General features: G+C 38.0%; 1 protein-coding gene and 1 long non-coding RNA gene across 5 annotated transcripts in view; both read right to left on the minus strand.

The window, feature by feature from the left end:
* The window catches only part of LOC133524591 (amyloid protein-binding protein 2), a 90,037-nt gene that overhangs the window by 28,974 nt on the left and 40,208 nt on the right, over nucleotides 1–20,855 (minus strand). For all 4 annotated transcript variants that reach the window (XM_061860695.1, XM_061860694.1, XM_061860693.1 and 1 more), the window contains exon 2: nucleotides 2,443–2,556. In XM_061860695.1, the coding sequence (XP_061716679.1) occupies nucleotides 2,443–2,556 (114 nt within the window). The remainder of the gene's footprint in view (nucleotides 1–2,442; nucleotides 2,557–20,855) is intronic.
* LOC133524633 (uncharacterized) overlaps nucleotides 16,754–20,855 on the minus strand; it is a 41,603-nt gene continuing 37,501 nt past the window's right edge. Inside the window, exon 3 of the long non-coding RNA XR_009800407.1 lies at nucleotides 16,754–18,187. This is a non-coding gene — a long non-coding RNA (uncharacterized LOC133524633). The remainder of the gene's footprint in view (nucleotides 18,188–20,855) is intronic.

The following is a 20,855-nucleotide window of genomic DNA, read 5'->3' on the forward strand; positions in this document are numbered from 1 at the left end:
TACGACAGCCGACGTTAATGCGTCTACAGTCGACTGATATGGAAGGAATGGTGTCGCAGTTATCGTCTAGAAAGGAGAAACCCAGGCTGTTTTTTCTTGTTTTTGTTGCTGCCGAGACTTTTCAAATCAAGACAAATAAGTAACTATTAATTGTTTTAGTGCAACATTTTTATTGCTGACTGCACTTCTTCACATTTGGAAAAAGTACTTCTCGCGCCGTTTTGATAGTTAGCCTCGCGATTAATTCCTTTGTGTTTTGCTTATTAATATTGTTTTAAGTGAACTATCGATAGCTTATTATACAATAAACTTATGTATGCTGTGAATGGAGAATTGATCTTGAAACGCGTTTAACCACCATTTTGGAGTCAACGTCCACGTGCTACTTGTAAATCGCTATCGCTTTACAAGTGCTAATAAAATCACCGTACACTGACTTGTACTAACCGTACAATTTTAGTCGTATTTAAAACTACTAATATTTTGATACTGGCGAAATAGGCCCACTGGACTAAAGCCATAATTTTAAAAGAATGAATACTTCTCGAAACATTTTCAATGAGACTGCACTCGATGTGTTTGTGTTTTTCAATCGATGAGTTCCATTGGCTAACTTCGGGCTGCATCATCAGATCTGCTCCATGTTAGCATGTCATTGCATTGCATTGTTGTAAGACGGTCGGGCTTCGTCAGAACGTCGTATCTAGTCTAGTCAAACTTGATGCGAATGAAGTCTCACGACTTGTGACAGGATACGCTAGACGTGCGGGATTTTTTCGACATTTCGCATGACTAACGACCAGATATCAAAATCTTACGGCGACATTCATCTACGTTGGATGAATAGTGAGTAGTTTTACGCAAATACTTTTGTCGGTTTGGCAACCCCTGAACTGAATAAGCAATGCAAGTGTTGAGTCTTCTTTCTTTAAAACCTTTCCTGACTTGGCCCGAAAAAAATTGGCGCGACATAACATAAGAAAATCTCTAAAGATCTCTCAGGAACACAACAGGACAAGTCAGAAAAGGGCCTCAGGGGCAATTAGTCACACTGTCTATACCTATATGGCAGTTGCATGTAAAGGTATTTACATTGCCAATACACTGCTCAATAAAAAAACTGCCCGATTCGCTATCTACTTATAATTCCGCTAGCAAATACATGAGTAATTTAAGAATAAAACTAAAATGAAGTATCTATAACTCTGTTATATTCTCCATGACAATGTAGGCATGATTCATTACAAGGCGCTCTGTTATAAAAATACTGCTTGTTCATTGACCTTTTGTTCCTCAATATAACAGCGATAACATTTGATGTTTACTTATATTGGCCGATACAATTACGATAATACTTGATCGTACAACACAACTATATGCCGAAGTTTTGATTTCACATTAATTTATCGCAGACATATGTATGATATGTATAAATAATGAGAGATTTATGATTAGATTATTGTCCATTGTTTTGCATGTTTAATGCAGATGTTATCATTATCACAGTTAAGTGTTACACGTTTATGAACAATGTTAAATTATCCTATTGAAGAGTGAGGCCTTAGGTGATATGGAAAAGTTGTAACCATTCTTATATTACAGCCACTTTAATTGCAAACAGAGTAGAATCCGTCCAAGTTAAAGATAAAGATACTTTATTATTCAAGTAGGCATATTACAATACATTTATGAACGTCAAATAAAGCTACACCGGCTCTAACCCTACACCTCTGACCCGAGAAGATTTAAATCCCCCCTTAACTCGAGGAGGGTATCCCAATATGGACCGTTAAGAAACTCGGCGGGACACATATTTTCTAAACATTACATCTTATAATTACCATGCATTAAATAGGAAAAAAAAATACAATTTAGATAACTATATAAAAAAATACAGTTAACTATGCATACCTAACAAAATAAATGTCATATGGCGTTATCCTTTAATTACGTCCCACAAAATTTCGAGTCTTTGGACCCTTCCCCACCTCTTGTCACGCTTTTTTCTATCTCTTTAACATGTGCTGTTACTGCTGTTAGATTTGGCATGACCCCACCTGTTGATGCGATGTAATCTGTGGATGACCCCTATTTGCATAGAAATATGACTTTCACTGTCATATTTCCACAATCTTTGAATGTAGATTGGCTTAGCCTGACTCTTTTGTTTTCAGAGTTAGGAGAAACCCCACACTAGGGTCTTTTGAGCGTCGGGGTCTATTCAGCGCTATGGAAAATGACGTCGCTGCACTTTTGCGCCAACGTTGCGTCGAGCAGCAGCCATATAGAGTTGACTACACGCTGACGCTCGGGAGACGCTAGAATGTCGTCTACTCGTCTCTCTAGACAGCGAACCTTTTTACTTGTCCTAGACCTTTATTGCCCGACTAGACTAGACTAGACTAGACTAGACTTAGGCAACATAAGGCGGTACTGACTAACCTGGAAGCACTGAAGCAGCCTCAGCTGGGCGCCGCTGAAACGCAGCAGCCGCTCGAAGATGTCCAGCTCTGACAGCTCCGCGCCGAGGATACAGAGCCTCTTCTCCTGGAGCATCTGGAATGGACAGATACACTGGTTAGTCGTAACCAAACTAAGAACCACTAGGATAAGTTACGTGGGTTTGCACGTAAGAAGTAAAAAGTAGGCAAGCGAGCGCACCAGAGCGGTAATGCAATACGAGTACCTATATACCCTCACGTGTTGATACTATATTTTAGAGCCACCCCACACTAGCGTCTTTTGAGCGTCGGCATTTAGTCAGCGCTATGGAAAATGGCGTTGCTGCGCAGTTGCGCCAATGCTGCGTCGAACAGCAGCCTAGAGTTAACTAGACGCCGACGCTCGAGAAACGCTAGTGTCCAAAACTTCACGTTACCGACGCTTGTAGCGCTACGCATGTAGGGAAAATTGCCTGTAGAGTTTGACAACGTAAATAACGTAATGAATAGTATTGTGATTATCGCTTTATGGCGGCCTTGATCTAAACAATCTTCTTCAATGAAGCCATGTCATACGCCATGATTGAAATCAGTAATCGATGACGCAGGTCTGTTTATGACTTGATATTACACACGATAATATACACGCTGCATTCAGTGCATCTGCAAAAATATCTGGCACAAACAAACTTATTAAACCGCCGAAGCTAAAAGGGGAGCGTTATAAGTTTGACCGCTATGTGTGTGTGTGTCTGTGAGACCGTAGCTATTGAACGGGTAAACCACTTTGTAAGCGGTTTTTCTTTATGTACTTATATGACTTGCAATCCGGAGGTCGCCGGTTCAAACCCCGGCTCGTAGCAATGAGTTTTTCGGAAATTATGTGCGGAATATCATTTGATATTTACCAGTCGCTTTTCGGTGAAGGAATACATCGTGAGGAAACCGGACTAATCCCAAGGCGTAGTTTACCCTCTGGGTTGGAAGGTCAGATGGCAGTCGCTTTCGTAAAAACTAGTGGTTACGTCAAATCTTGGGATCAGTTGCCAAGCGGACCCCAGGCTCCCATGAGCCGTGGCAAAATGCCGGGAAAAACGCAAGGAGGAAGAAGATTTATCAATTGGGCCAATAGTGGCCTGAAAATAAAGATATTTCATTCCATTTCATAACAAAAATGTCCTAGATACACCGATAGTTTCCAAACGATAGGTAAAAAATAATGTCATGAGTAAAAAGGCAGGCAACCCAAGGGTCAACTCCGTCTGAGCATAGAGAACGGTAATCGCATCGCTATTATGTGTCATTAACATGCGCTATGCACCATTGTGTGACAACTAGTCAGAAGTCACCGACCTATTATAAATTACTCGTACTCTAACCATCACGGAACAATGGTGTTCCGGACACTTGGGAGGCGTGCGCGGAGCCGAAACCAAGACCGCCTCCGCTCCGCTAGGGGCGCCTAGCGGAGCGGAGGCAGCCCTTACCCGTGTCATGGGCCGTTTGTTATTCTATTAATTGACTATTGTTACCCTACTTATTGTTATATGTATACCTTTTATAGGGACTTGAGGATGGCCAAACAGCCAATGTCATAGGATAGAATGTGTATACATTTTCATTTCATTTTTCACCTGATCAGATAAAAAAATTAACTAGTATGTATCCGGTCCTGTTTTTGGGCTAATTGTACAAAAAACTGCGGAAACGTTTAACGACAACAATGTAATATACGAATTGGGTTACCTAATTATTACTAAATTACCAAAAAAACCGTATTTCCTGATGACATACGGCATGATATACGAGAATATATTGTAGAATCGCGATAATGCCTTGTTGATTAATGGTATGTTGGAATACAATGACATATTTCGTGTTAAGAATAATGAATACGTGTACCTAATTTCCCTTGAAAACAGTTCTTAGCTAAATAGCTAATAATTAAGTGGTGCATCAGAAATATGTCCAGTGAGTGTGTCTGTAGTGTGTGGTGTAAAATATATACATACTACTCAAAATAAAACGGAGACCACTTAGAATTTTTATCATTACAGGGAAACTAGTTATATGTTTATTGAAATATGTGAAACAATTGATTACTTTTTTTTTTATATGCCATAATAACAATCAAGCCTTGTTTTACTGTTTATTAAAAAATAAAATACGAGTACATAATGTTTTGTGAAAAATACAGGCTGCGTAAAATGTAAGATAGGTTGGGAATTTGTTATCTTTTCCGGCCACCAAAAAATTTTGTGCCCACGGATTCTTAAAATTAATATTGAAAATTTCTAAAAATTTATTTATTACATTAAAAATATAGGCCTTACCACTTCCATTTTTTTTTATTCAAGTTGAAACGAGTAAGGTCTTCAGGACTTATCAAAATTAATTATAAAAAAAAACTGTGGGCCCAAGATGCTTTGGAGGTCAGAACAGATAGTTAAGGATCTAACGAGGCACCAAACAATCACTTGTTTTCACGTAACGTTCAAAACGCTTAGTGGCCCCGATTTTCTTTTGAGGAGTATAGTTACGTAGCCTCCATCGTTCCGATACTAACATTGTTGAATTGTAGAGATGCCTACATTACTTTTTGTTTACTATGTTATTGGATTAATCTATAGGAATGATTTATGCCGTTCTGGTTGACACGTAACTCGTGATATCGACATTTCGCGCGAGAACAGTCACGATGAACAATATCTGACACGATTTTATATGGAAAACAAAATAAAATATAGAAGCGTGTGATTTGTCACGCTTTTAGAGCCCTATCACGCTAGCGATTTGCGAACGAGTTGAAAGCGAGGCGAGCGCGCAGCGAGTTATGCCGGCTACACACATAACTATATTAACTATATATCGTAGCGATTTCAGACTGTGCAGATAGATCGAATGTTTAATATAAATTTAAACTGCCACCGATGAACGATAATTTATCACGATCGATAAATCTGTGCAAATGGATTTGATCGATTCGATATATAGGTAGTTACGTGTGTAGCCGGCATTAGTGTACGTATAAACGTATTTTCAATTCGTTGCGCGCTCGCGGCGAACTCGCTGCGCGCTCTACTCTCTTTTAACTCGTTCGCAAATCGCCAGTGTCATAGGGCCCTAAGTTGTGTAGAATTATTGCAGGGAACTGACTTGGGTATTATCCAATTATAAAATACTGGGAATTTTACTCGCCAATCGCGAATAGCGAGGGTAAACCCAAGGGAGCGAGGGAGGTACAGCAATTGACTAAAATTATCGTAAATATAGCCTTCCTTGGTTTAGCAGTAAACGATAGGTTTTTCTTGGATTTTCCCCCGGCGTCGTTGCAATGAAGGATAACTCGTTTAATTGCGCCGCTAGAGGCGCTAGTGTAGATGGAGGTCTTTCAAAATGTCAAATGCATAGTATTTTTGGGGGTTACAAGCTTTGTTATCGCCAATTTTCACTCCTTATTCATAGTTGTGAAAATCTTTTTTTCTATTTTTGATTATTCATGGTAAACATTAAATAAAGTTCAATAAATTTATTTTTTATTTAATCTTTATTGCACAAAAGAAAACCTTATAGTACAAAAGGCGGACTTAATGCCATGAGGCATTCTCTACCAGTCAACCTTTAGGCAAAGCAGAGAGATTGTGTGCATAAATGTTGGTGGTTTAAAAAAAGTGTCAACTAAAATATATGCACAATTAAACAGGTTTAAAAAACAGAAAATTTGGACGTTAAAAAACCATTGTGTATATCCAAACGTATTTTATTAAATAAGCATAGCAGAATTTTGAGAACTGTTTTCCTGGACCACCATCTAGAGTGGCGCCAACTGGTGAGCACAAAAACGGTAGCCCTCATTAGACCGCTTTACTAGACTTAGCCTATGAGCCTAATATCTTCATCTCTATCGAGGTCTTAAATCTCCTTAAGATCTCGATAGAGATGAAGATATATATACCCTAGAACACGGCAAATATAGAAAAATAAGTATTTTCAAATACTAAACTTTATAATTTCTTATTTCAATAATACTACGCTCTGGCAAGAAAAAAAGAACGTTTATTCATGAATCGTGCCTACAACTAATTACGTTTAATTAATCTACCAATTGGCAATGTATTTTGTTGTCAGACGAGGCTCCCATAAATGTATGTAAGCTAGGTAGTTTATAACTAACTTAAACTTATCTACTTATCCCTTTACCACATACGCAGCCCTATATGGCAGTCATAATTTTCAACTCTGTTGATAACTATTAACGTTCATATACAAAGTACCATGTAGATCTAACACATCTAGCAGGCGGGCTGTCGATCGCGTGCTGCGTTTATTCAACCCAACAAAGTACGATACTCTTGCTTTAACACAAGACTATAACAAATACAATGTATATCAGATGAGACAGTTCACAATCTATTTACTTTGTACAGTCAGTCTCATGAAATAAATCCAGCTGATAGTCTTCCAAAAGTAACGTAACTAATACAGCGGACCGAAAATAGTTATAATTTCAAAAGGCTTTTGGAATTAGTTTTACATTTACCTTTTATGCTAATTTAATATTCCTGATATAACTTAGGTGTTCGCTAGAATAATACTTATTACCTACACTTTAAATACCCTACCCCTACCACTCCACCCTACCCATCCTAGCAGGGTATCATGTACCTACTTTGACCAAATGTAAGACCAAAATGTACAAATGGACATGATTTCAATGGAATAAATGATATGATATGATAAATAACACTATCAGTAGTAGAACTATGTACCTATGCAACATCTTACTGTCATGTTTGCTGCATAATATTAATTACAAGTTTTTTTTTTTTTTTTTTTTTAATTGATAAGAGAAAAAACTGATAGATGGACTAGGAAGATAACAGAATGGTGCCCAATAGGTTGTGAAAGGAACCAGGGTGGCCAATGGAAACGCTGGGAAGATGACCTCAGGAAAGTGGCCGGCCCAGGATGGACGAGACTCGCAAGAGATAGGGAGAAATGGAACTCTTTAGAGGAGGCCTTTGTCGAAAGACAAGCTGTTCTTACAAAACTCAGTCGTCGGAAAAGAAAAAACTAATATTGTTATCACTGTAGAACAGCAATAAAGGCTTATTTTATTTATTAATTACAAGATAAACGTTTACAAAATTAAGTCATTGAAATTATGGACTTATAGCCTAGCCTCATGCTTTTTAGAAAATAAAAACATATAAAATATAAAACTTGCAAGTTGGAATTAGTACAGTTTCTTAAATTTTTCTTCACCAAAAGGCGACTGATAAATTTGAAATGAATTTGCTTACATGAGTTCCGAAAAATTCATTCGTACAGTTACGGACTTTCTCTTGAGCCATTTTAGGATTTACTTTACATTGGACATTTCATACCGTCAGTATTTACAAACAAGTGGCTTAACAGTTAAAGTCCGTGTCTGTACGAGCTGGGTTTCAAACACACTCCGGTTTGAAAGCCGCACGCCTCACCAAACGCTAGATGAAATGTTAAGTGATATAAATGATAATTCCTCGAGGCCAGACAGGGTATTGTGAAGCAATTGCTGAACGTTCAATATCCTCAGGTTCATTGGACATTTCATACCGTTAGTATTGATAAACAACTAAATGGCTCAACAATTAAAGTCCGTGACTGTACGAGCTGGGTTTCAAACACTCCGGTTTGAAAGCCGCACGCCTCACCAAACGCTAGATGAAATGTTAAATGATATAAATGATAATTCCTCGAGTCCAGACAGGCTATTGTGAAGCAATTGCCGAACGTTCAATATCCTCAGGTCATTGCTCGTGTCGCTCCGCTGCATCCATCATCGCAAAAACATTACAAAGGATCAGAGATTGTTAGACAGTGTAACTATTTTGCCTATGAAACTAGGTATATTGTAAATCAAGTACCTATTTCTGACATTTATACCCCGAGCTTGAGACCGACGTCGGCCACTCGAGAGCTTGGTCTTTTTTCTCTACATCTGACGACTAATACATTGCAGATTATAATTTACTAATTGTGGCCACAAGACAACACAAATTAAAATATTGAATAACATAATTTGATTTGTTACCAAGTTGTATTGAGTTGAGCAATTTGTGGAGGAGTCGTTCAGGGTTCTATATTAGATCCAAGTTGATACAACTTTCTTCATAGCCGACAATTTTTCTTAAAGATTTTAAATATGGCGTGTTAACCCCTTAAGTTGTTTTTTTTTTACGGACGATAGTTGAATTGTAGATTTAATTCAAACAAATGTTCTGTTTAAGCAGACCAGGGTAAGATTTAACAATCATATTTACGCGAAAACTGAGCGTTTAAATAGCATGAGCACAGAATAGCATATCGTAGGCGCCGAAATTAAATCCGTATTTACAAAGGTAAGATACTAGTAATCTATAAAGTACATAACTTAAAGTAATAAATCACACAATAAGAAGTCTTCTCAAAAATCTCCGTCCAAAATAAGTCCAAATCCGGCGCACGCGTTGGCGCCAGTTAACGTTACTCATACTATTTTTCGTTAACCCGAGCAGCGCTCACCTGCTACGTGCACCCTCAAGTCGGGGAAGGGCTTTATCAAATTTATTAAGTACAGTGTAATGTTAATTGTCCAATAAAGTCTATTTTTGAATTTAAATCTAGGTCAGATAGCAGTCGCTTCTGTAAATGCCTACGACAATAACTTAAATATAATCAGAGCTGACCTGATTTAAAAACCTTGCTAGCAGAATAAGGAGAACTTAGCATTATTTCGTATTGGCCTCGCAAGGCTCAATATTTTTTTAGGTAAAACCTAAATGTAGTCATAACTGCCTACGATTCAAGGCTTTCTAATAAAATCTAATCTTATTTCAAAGTCTTAATAATGCTCTATTTTTAATTGTCTTTAATTAAGCATAACAAAGATACCAGTATTCCTATAATACAATAAAAATTCTCAAGTCTAGTCCAATATCACAAATACATTATCTATCATCCGTTTCTATTTTTTTTCTTTCTTTCATATTATTCCGCGGTAACATAACAGTGAGTCAGTCAGTTTATCGATATGCCAATATCAGAATCCGAACGCGAAACGAGAACACGTTATTATTACATAAAAGCTGTGGTAATGGTAACGCATCGCGCATTTAGATAACGGCATTAAGGAAGCTGCGTGCGACAGACACGCTGTTGTTGTTTTCCTGGTGCCGTTCGAGATCTCAAACTTTATGATTGTTGTGCAAAAATCGTATCACAATCTTCAGATGGATAGATAGAAAAACTGTTTATTTGTTCGCCATTATACACCCAAGAAATTACAAATCTAGGGACAGCAATAAAATAAATAAAGAAGTACATATTTAAATACACACACACACTATAAAAGAAAGAAAATAACAAATCTTGTTCCATGCATGTAATTCTTCAGGATTATAAAAAGAGGATCCCAACAAAACATTTCCATATAAAATGTTATCAAGACGATACCATATGGATCCCATGCACTGTCTAAAAGTTATCAGATGTCATGTAGAGCCAAGCTTCTAACTATACAAGTCCTAACTTCACAAACACTCCTTACTCAAAATATGTGGCAGATTTAAAGTATAAGTTGGCGGTTCAATACGATTATTATGCAAGATGTTTTTGTATTAACTTTGTATCATTTTAATAGCGGATTACATTTATTTCACTAAAGAGAAGTTTAGACTAGTAAGACCTTACGTCACTCACTAGTCTCTCTAGCCTCGCTTAATAAGATACAGAACGATTGTGGTTTTAAAGTAAATGTGGAAAAGGCCGTCGATAAGGAAAGACCGTCTACAAGCTCTTTTGTCGCTTTTAATTCCCATACTCTAAGCCTAAGTCAGTTTAAGTACACATACAGAAGGTCGGTAGAGCAGAAGGAGTGAAGCTTTTCCTTTCCGACTGTGTCTGAGCGACGTACGTATAAAAAACGAGTATTTCCTGCTATATATTTTATACGCCATATTGACCTTAATGTGTTTTAGTCTTCATTAGACTAATTTTGCAAATGTATACCGTTCTACTGATATACAAACATTAAGGATCCAATCCACGGATTTGTAGAAAAAGAAAAAAGCAATCTGATCGTGAATTGTACCTAACTACCTACTCATTGCATGTTGCAATTCTCTAGAATCAAGTCCAGATACACCTTTACTGAATGCCATTATGCCAGTTAATCCCAGTTATTTATTAAAATAAGATTATAACAAGTGTATATGATGTTAGTACCCACTAGTAACATGCAAGTAGGAGACAGCGAGGCAGATAGCGCTATGATAGCTAACAATTCTATCCTCTTTCAGGACCCTTATTGCAACGTTATAAGGCTTCTAATAAGGAAGCAAGGTACAATGTGCAAGCGCGCTCGGATGGCACACATCGATTGCGCTGGCATTGACACCGCATTGGCCGTTGACACCACACTATGAAGCAGCTTACTTTGTTACCATAAACAGCGGATCTAGTGATTTGCATAGGGCTAGTCAAACATGTAGGTTAATTATAGTGTTGGTACATGGATTACGCAGTAAAGAAAGATGTAAATAAGTACTATGTATTAGGTATACGTAGTTCAGCTCTCTTTTGCGATTGCGATACCGTACCTATCTTTTTCCTCTTATACAAAGATATTAACATAATACAACTCACTCAAAAATAGGTAATTGTATGATTCGGCTCCATGGATTTTTAATTAAAGTTGTTTACTACACCTTTGACATCACAAAGAATAGATAATTTGTTCTCATTCAATTAAAACAATAGGTACTTTACGTACGTAGGTATTGTTTGAAAAGCGCAAAACTTGTTCGGAGACCAAACATTCACCACGTTAAACTTAACAACAGATATTTATAGATCAGAATTCCATTATGCTCATATTGTATTGTCATGCCCAAGGCGGTGGCCAGTAAATAATATGACGGCTTTACAAGGTCACTTCTGCGCTCGCCGAGCGGCCGGTTGCGCTCTCCGCGACCAATCAAAACGCTCCGTAGCGTGAATCACGGGTTTTTATGATTTATTTCTGCAACATATAACTTCTGCAGATGACCGCTCCAATGGACCTTTATTGTTATGCACTTGATTATTGATCATGTCGATCACATGACATGTAGCGGAATAAATTTGACAATTGCTTCAATTGAGTGCCAATAGCGTTGCTAATTTTAGATCGGTTTCCATGCCATCAAATTCAATTGATGGATACGTCAATTCTGTGATCTTTTAAAGTGAACCTTTATAGGTACAATTGTACATTGTAAACTGAACAACTAATTTATGATAAAATAGATGTCATATAGATAGATAGAATACTCTTTATGATACAAGAAAAATAAACAAAAAGAAAAGTGACGAAGCCCTCCAGTGGCGAAGACCGGATTGAAAGCGGCGCCTTTAGCTAACCGGGCTAACGCCATGAACCCCTATCACGTGTGTAGTGTGAGTACTTAAACACACTAATCAAAATATTTGTTAAAAATAATTTAATGTTAAAAAAATTGTGTAACTAATATGTAGTAGCGAAGTTTTCAATTACTTTAATTTAGTACCGCGTTTTGTGTTGTGATGACTATTTATTTTGACATTAAACATGGCGTGAAAGCCATGTGATACGAAACTAGGACGAATCTCCTTTTCCCAAGAAGGCATTGACGCCGTGAAAATGTTCAAATGACTCGACGACAAATTTCAAGACGATTCGGTTTACCGTCTGGTTGTCGACCTCTAGACATGACATGGCGCCTTCTGGTCATATTCCCTTCAACCGCGGTGCAGACGAATCCTCGAACCACTGTGACCTGACCTCGATACCAGTAACAAGTCCGGAAAACGCACTTATATAGTGTTTTTACATGGTTTTAATTAACTTGCCCTGCTAGTACCTATGTATGTTAGTGTGGGTCAAATCTTGGAAGCAAAATTTGACCCACTTCCCGATTTCCGATTGAGCTGAAACTTTGCATAGGTATAGTACCTACATCGGATGATATTGCAACATGACATGGAGCTGATCTGATGATGAAGACAGGCGGTAGCCATAGGAACGCTGTGAGCAATGCAAACGAGTCGTGTTTGGAATTTTAGTTTAAGTTATATGCTTAATATGTATGTATGTACTGTTTTAATTGTTATTGGGGGAGCAATAAATAATGTGGAAAGAAAGGTACAGTGAGCGATATAAGCTTGTACAAAAAATGTTTTTTTTTTTGCCAGAAACTTATATATTTGATCCTATGATTCGCCAGTGCGTTATAAGCGCTTGGAATAAAATCTCACTCTTGCGCCATCTGCCTTCGTCAACGGACTGTTTTTAAACCTTATTGCAACGAGATAAAGTCTACAAACGGTCAAAGTGTGGTCGTCAGTAGGTAAGTTGCACAACCTAACGGTAAATAGGGTATTGGAGCAATTCGTCAAAATAAACGTAGGGTTATCGGTTGCGTAATATAAGGTTACGTAGCGACAATGTACAGAATTGGTGCATCCAAGGTCTATTGTTTGATTTATTTGAATAACAAATGTGTAACCTGAAGATGTTTATTGTTAAACCTATTCTTTAAAGTAATAGATAACGAGGTTAGAGTGAAGTATTGTTTCCGTATATACATAATTTATTATATATATTAGATGAATTTAATTAGCAATAACATGACCAAATATCAGAAGGTTGGTTAATTATTTACGTGCTGTAAGTAAATATTCTTCGTTGTTTGTATGGAACCTCCAAAGATATAAACTCTACATTCTACATTTGTCTGAGAAAACAGATCATAGGCAATATCGCACATTTGAGGGACAAGATGAAATCTGTCTGTCAATAGACGGAAAAAACTTGCTCTTTCTTAAAATGTTATGAACCCATGTAAGTACAACATTCGTTATCACGCGTTATGGACGCTATATTTCCGTGATTGTTACCTATATTACCGTATCTCAGTACAAATTTTAGCATAATCCCGTCGAATTGAATCATCATAGGCAGAGACTTACTAGTAGAACGTTTCATTAAGGTTGATAATAGTTGGGTGCAGGTAGACATTCCACATGAGAAAAGATTTCCGAGAGAAGATTATAGAGGATTTGAAAGAGAAAAACATTTCAATAGAGGGCTTGTGCTCAAATCACGCGAGGTTTTTTCGACTAATTTTTGCAGTGCGAAGTGAAGATTTATGTTTATCGAAACCGAGAAAAGTATCTAATTATTTTGTTCACTGTGTAGAGAAATCCTTATCCCTGCCCCAACGTGATCTGTCGTGTTTTTTTCGTAACCCCATTTTAACCTCGCGTGATTTGTGCACAAGCCCAGATCAGTATCTAGGATATTAAAACAAGGTTTTGGTGCTGTAGTTGGCCAGAGCTGAGTATACTATGTGCCTACGCTTAGTATTAATATACGGTTAGTTACAGTATGCATAGGCTGAGCAAGTTGTTTACGGCCTTGACCGCTTGCACAACAGCGGGTCAACACCCTTGTAATACTCTAGAGGAAAACCGTGACCAACTATAAGTAATATCGAACGGTATAAAGATCAACGCAGCGTTAGCGCGTGCCAACGCATCGTACCTGGGTCGCCCCTACAGCAAATACCCCCATGTACAGTTTGGTACACTGTTTGAAGTGCGTAGTGGGCTTGTGGGGGCAATGCAAGCGACGACAACGCACGGCGTAGGAAAATTTTGAACTGGCTTAGGAAGAAAAATCATACTATTTTCCACACATCAACTGTCAGTTTTTTTTAAACTACGTCGGTGGCAAACAAGCATACGGCTCGCCTGATGGTAAGCAGTCTCCGTAGCCCATGTACACTTGCAACCCCAGAGGAGTTACATGCGCGATGCCGACCCTAACACTCCGCACCCTCGTTGAGCTCTGGCAACCTTACTCACCGGCAGGAACACAACACTATGAGTAGGGTCTAGTGTTATTTGTCTCCGGTTTTCTGTAAGGTGGAGGTACTTCCCCAGTTGGGCTCTGCTCTAGATCTGGAATGACATCCGCTGGCTGTGCCCTACCACACAGAGCGAGATGATATTCACAATGCCCATACCTATTCTTTTTTCAAATAGGCCTATCAACAAGATCTTAAATTGTCAAGTTTTACAAATATCATCTTAATCTAAATGTCAGAGCAATTTATTGATGAGTTATTATATTATTGTTCTTTAAAAACATTGAATTATTATAGATATGTCAAAATTAATGATAAGAATCTCACAAAACGATCGACAAACACCAAAATTGTATGAAAAATATAACCAAAATGATAAATTGATGGAACATCAGCAAGGCGTATCGATGCAGGGTTTGATTCCCACTAGGATGGTTATTTTCTCATTCTTTTCTATTTTGCTTAAACTTAATCAGTAAATGCATGTCAGTCGATCGAGTTATCTCAGATTCCCATTCGAATTCCTACATATATCTCACACGAAGCTATCTTATCAACTTCTGGAAACGTAAAATAACAATGAGTTGCCATTTAAATATGCCAATAGGTCAGTCGACCTTATCCAATTATCAGATTGATAAGTATTGCAATGATTAATATCCTGTTAACAAAGATATAATTTCATTGTACAGACGATGTTTACGTAATACACTGATTATCTTTATGATTTTTTTGTAGGGCAGTGAACCTCTGAGCTTTAATAAAACCTTTCATAAATCAAAACATTAGACTCAGTTATCCCACGTCTCAGTTCCGTCGTTGGATATAATCGATTAAGGGTAAATTGTCGCTGTGACCTTGTCAGGACTAAACTTAATTGTTACTGCCTTACTTAAGATCTATAATGTGTCCAGATCGTTCTGATATTAAAACCATAGCTTATTCCCACGTTTTCCACATGCTGAAAAGCTATAGCAACACAAGTAACAACGATCAGCGTCAGTAACATTTGCTGAATGCAAGAATCATGGAAATTGGAGATGGATACCACATACTATTCGAAGAGGGGAAACGTATGTATAACGTCACCATCGTTTTCGGTTGTAAACCGCCGGACGGAGGCCGTGGCTAATGGCTATGGCCGTCCTGTACACTCTTGGCTTGGCGACGGTCCGTCGAGTGAGCTACGAGCGGTCGGGCTGAACTGGAGCTAGGCTGAAGGGTCGCTGAAGATAGGAAGGCGTGCTTGCCCTCTGCACATCTGGGGTGCCTTATTAGGACAACAACAGCAAGAATCAAATACGACTTTAAAAGTAGTACTTTCAGTCAGAAGTCAGGCATGAACATGAGCTAGCACTTAACTCGTAATCAATATGGAAATCGGGCAAGCATCCATGGAGTAAACTGCTCCTACCACAGATATAATCGTAAATAAACTGTTAAAATGTGCCATTTGAAGAATACTAGTGTTAATTCTGGGTAGTCAAATATGTCGTTGTGTATTAGATATGAATGGACATCTATATAAATAAGCGTAGGAGAAGTCACCGTGCTCAGAAAATTTGAAGGCGAAACACCTCAGCCTCACTAACTACTCTAACTACAAGTAGATGATCTGACCACGATAATAAGGCCACTTCAGGCAAAGTCCATCAAGCGGTGGGCTACAGGCTTGATGAGATCATCGAGACCGATTGAAATAAATCGGAGGAACTGCAAAAACAAGTGATTACGATCCTCTGAAATGAGAGACCGACAAAGAAGGAAATCTATACCACTGTCTAGTCAAAAAATTCTAAAAACAACTCTAGAATTTCCTGTCTGATATATCTAAGGTGCGTTATACATAGGTACCGCCAGTACGGTAAACAATTAAATGATAGATTAGAGCGAGTAATTGTAAACGTGGGTAAGTACTGTGACGTAACCTGGTCTAGAATAGTTTAGCGTAAAGTGATAACGTCTGGCGCCGTTAATAATTGCATCGAATGGTATCATGATAATGAGGATTTTGAAATAAAAACCTAAGATCAGAGTCCAAAAGATTCAATTACTTTCTACCTTTCATGTTAAGGGCTTTTGGGGCCAAGGAATACCAGCTGTTTGGAGGGAAATATTTATGACAAAGAGAGTCATTACTCATTAAAGGATTGTTATTCTATTTATAAATTCGCGGATCACTTTAGTTGCTCCTAGATCCGAGAAACACCTATTAAAAACCATGCTAACCAAGTTACTAGTACATAATTTCTAACGATAGTTTATTTTGCTTTCATAATGGGAACCCTTGGCCTTATTATTAGACATTATAAGATGTAATGTTTTGAAAGATGTCTCCCGCCGAGTTTCTTGCCGGTTCATATGGGGATACGTTCCTGCAATTGTGGGGAGATTTAAATCTTCTCGGGTCAGAGGCGTAGGGTTAGAGCCAGTGAAGCTTTATTTGACGTTCATAAGCGCATTGTAATATGCCTACTTGAATAATAAACTATCTTTATCTTTATAAACTAATGATTAGATTCCAACCTCTTGTCTTTTATTTTCTGTAATTTTCAAATAAAGTGATATTTGCAATGTCTGTAGTGTTATTTATATGAATAGAGTGACACAACTCAACTTACTAATCAAATACAATAATATTTTAATGCAAATGTTTTTCATCACAGTTTATACCCGCATTATGCATTCAGATAACTTGCAGTTTTAAATACAAAAAAAAAGACTGAGTATAATTTTTATCGAGTTATGCTCAATTTAGGGTTCCGTTTAGTATGCAATATTATGACATCGAGCTGTTGTCTGTTCTACTGATAAAGACGGATACTGGCCATAGGATGTGGGTGATAAAACAACGCAACTTTCACAACTTATTGAGTACGTCTCGATGAGTAGTAGGTACAATACAGTCGCCATCAGATATACCGGAGCGGGCGAGATGCTCAAAAATATCTGACCTCTCACTTTAACGCCTTGACAATAGATGCGTGCTGTTTGTGAGCACCTTGGCCGCTCCGATATATCTGACGGCGACTGTACTTAGATTTAGAGGAAAAATAAAGTCGGCAATAAAACCTACAGGTATCTGAAATGATAGTTTTGGCAAAATTGATTTTACAACTAGTGAGAGTACTGAGCAAGTCTTAAAATTTTCCTATAGGAATCGTTACGACTGACGCCATAGTTCTTTTTTTTTTTAAACATTATTTATGTCAAATGAATCGCATATAGAGAGACCCTCGGAATTTTTAAACAGATTTAGCCTCTGTTTACAACGTTCGTAGCGCATCAAAATGCATATATGCGTTACCCAATGGACTTTATCGATTGAATTCTCTCAACAATATTCTATGCGAAGGTAAACGCGTTCTGAGAACGAGAGTCAAAATCAGATATATCGGAGCGGTCAAGGTGGCCAAAAACATCTGAACATGCACGTTCAAAGTAGCTAATCATGTAGAGGAAGGTGTGTTTGAATATTCGTGGGCACCTAAAGGGCATCAGTTTTAAATAACAGAGGTAGCTTTAGGTTATGTATTGCTAGCGACCCGCCCCAGCCCGCACGGGTTACACAAACAAATTATGCACCGAAACCTTCCTCAAGAATCACTCTATTGATTGGCGAGAGCCGCATGAAAATGCGTTCAGTAGTTTTTGAGACGGACGCGGCGGGGGACTTTGTTTTATAAGGTGTAGTGATACCTACGTAGGCCCATCGACTAAGATCTAACTTCCAAGTCCAAACTGTGAATGTAACGGACAAGTGAACTAGATATTAGACAGATACCCACAATTTTGACGTGTAGCGAAGCCCGTAGTTTACCAAAAAGAGGTTGTTACCTGAAATCAAAGAGGAATGGTTAATTTTGTTGATAATGAACCTGAGGTTAACAACATACTGATTTCACACTCATTTTGGGGATAGCAACTGTACTGTACCTAAATTTTATTAATGAACTTATTTATAATATTACACGTGCCGCCTGTGGATCAGCTATTACCAGCAGGCATACAGCGCTCTGCGGGTGCAATACAACAAAGCATATTACAGAGTGGTGTTTGGGCTGCCGCGACATTTCGCCTTGGATATATTCGCGGAGGGACGGATTGATGGCTTGCACGCGATCATGAGGAGCGATGTAGCTCGTTGTTGATACGGTGGCGCGGCAGCTTGAATTCCATCTGTGCACGATCCACCGGTGGGACTCACTGTGGCTGAAGCACCCGATGCACTTTTATTTTTGCTGTTATTTGTTTTTTTTTGTCGCTATGAGCAGCACTGCTAAGTTGTATTGTAACCTGCCAGATTTTATACTCCAGCAGCTCACGTTCACTCCTAAAACTGAATTCTTGTAGCTGTTATTTTTTCACAATGCGTACAGGTCGTAAGCGTCGCAACTGAAATTAAATTAAACGTTTGCTCTGGCATACTTAATTAGATCGGGAATACCTTGGCGACCTGGATTGTCTTTACTCGTATATGCTCTATCTTATAAATGAGTTGCCCTTTGCCCTCTGCTTCCATGGCACAGTAGACCTTGCATATTTGGAAATTCTGCAGTGTATAAATTAACTAAGCTGTTTTGGAAGACGTGTTAAACCGTTCATCGCGAAAAGTATGTGTGAAGTTTCCTATCCCCATTTGGTCAGAAAGAAAACCATAGCCTAAATTTTGTGAAAGGATGCGTGCCCAGTAATGGGAAAAACCCGCATAGTATTTTTGAATCTTATAGCCATCTATGTCCACATAATGTGAATAACTAATAAAACGGCTAACCCTAATAGTGCCGTCTGGTATGCCGTACAAGTCCGGGAACCTAGCCTGAGTAATTAACACAGTAACATCTCCGTACTCTGTACGCCACAAAAAGCGGCAAGTGTGCAAGCGGGCCACCGGGTAACCGCAATGGCGCCCAGCATTCCTAGGTCTAGACGAGCGGCACACATCGGGGTATAGTCACTGGCGATAACACCTGGGTCTATAGGTTTTCACTTCGTTCTTGGAAAATTACGAAATGTTTTTAAACTATAATTCTAAGTACTAACAATTATCTTAATAAATCTATTGAGAATAGAATCATGTTTTTAGTTTTGAAAACAACATAAAAAAACTTATACCTATGTACAATCAGTAACACAAGTGGATAAGCGGGCTAGGCAATGATCTGGACTCTTATCCTCGTACTTAATAACAACATTTCAAAATATTTTTATAAAGAGCTTTTTACTCAAAATGACCATTCTCCGGTAGTCGAGTACACGCCAGGGGTCATTTCTCTATTATTTGACTTGCAATCAATTGTTCATAGAGATAGAGATGATAATCTGCTGGACCTTCAAGATGGTTATAAAGCCTGACCAGAAATATATGATCATTGTCAAGAGGGCGCTATTATTCTCATGTATAGGGTGTCAGTTCAGTGTAGTATGAAACATTTAGTTCCAATGAAATTCCGCAATATGGCGCGTGATCATATATTACTGGTCAGGCTTTAACGACTTTTTATTACGTGGTCATTACCGTGTTTTGCGGTGAACTTTACTATAGCTTTGTATTCTTAAACACGCTGTAATGTGGATGGGCCAAACAAACTCTTTACATGTTAAAATTATTTTAATATAATAATATAAATAATATTATAGGACATTATTACACAAATTGACTAAGTCCCACACTAAGCTCAATAAGGCTTGTGTTGAGGGTACTTAGACAACGATATATATAATATATAAATACTTAAATACATATAAAACACCCATGACTCAGGAACAAATATCCATGCTCATCACACGAATAAATGCCCTTACCAGGATTTGAACCCGGGACCATCAGCTTCGTAGGCAGGGTCACTACCCACTAGGCCAAACCGGTCGTCATTTTGACTTCACCTGTAACGTAACAATATCCTGTAAACGACTGTAAGTACAACAAATTAAATAGTGTCAGATATTTATGAGCGCTTCTTTGTGAAAGATATTATTGCTGGCAACTGTAACCAATGCTTATTACCTAGTTCTGTTGATTGTACAATCGGTGTTTTACTGCCTAACGGCAGCTCGTGTGGCTGAATGTATTTTATTGTAGTAATTCAATTGTAGCAAACCAATAGTAAAATTTAAGTGCATAACGGTGCTTTTGTTTAGCTGCACAATATTTCAATGTTAAATGTAAATAACTAATCTTTATAGGACTGTGATATATGAATCCTAAATCTAGAAACTCTGGCAAAAGGAACAAAGTAAACCGTGAAAAGAGTCAACGGATGCTGTGAAAAACTTTTGTGGGAAAACGGCCATTTACTGCAGGTTGTTCAAACACTATTGGTTATTGGTGGTTTGTCGGTTGTTAATCGGCACAACTGTCATAAAATAGTATTTTATACAAACGTGATAAAATAGAGAGCGTCAAGTATCGTATTTAGGCAATGAAGCAAGCTGAGTTGCCTAAGTAAAGTACGAAATTGAAAAGCTTGATTCTATCACTATTGTATGCAATACTTTTTTTACG

This window comes from Cydia pomonella, chromosome 13, assembly GCF_033807575.1.
Source record: "Cydia pomonella isolate Wapato2018A chromosome 13, ilCydPomo1, whole genome shotgun sequence".
In the NCBI taxonomy this organism is placed as follows: domain Eukaryota; kingdom Metazoa; phylum Arthropoda; class Insecta; order Lepidoptera; family Tortricidae; genus Cydia; species Cydia pomonella.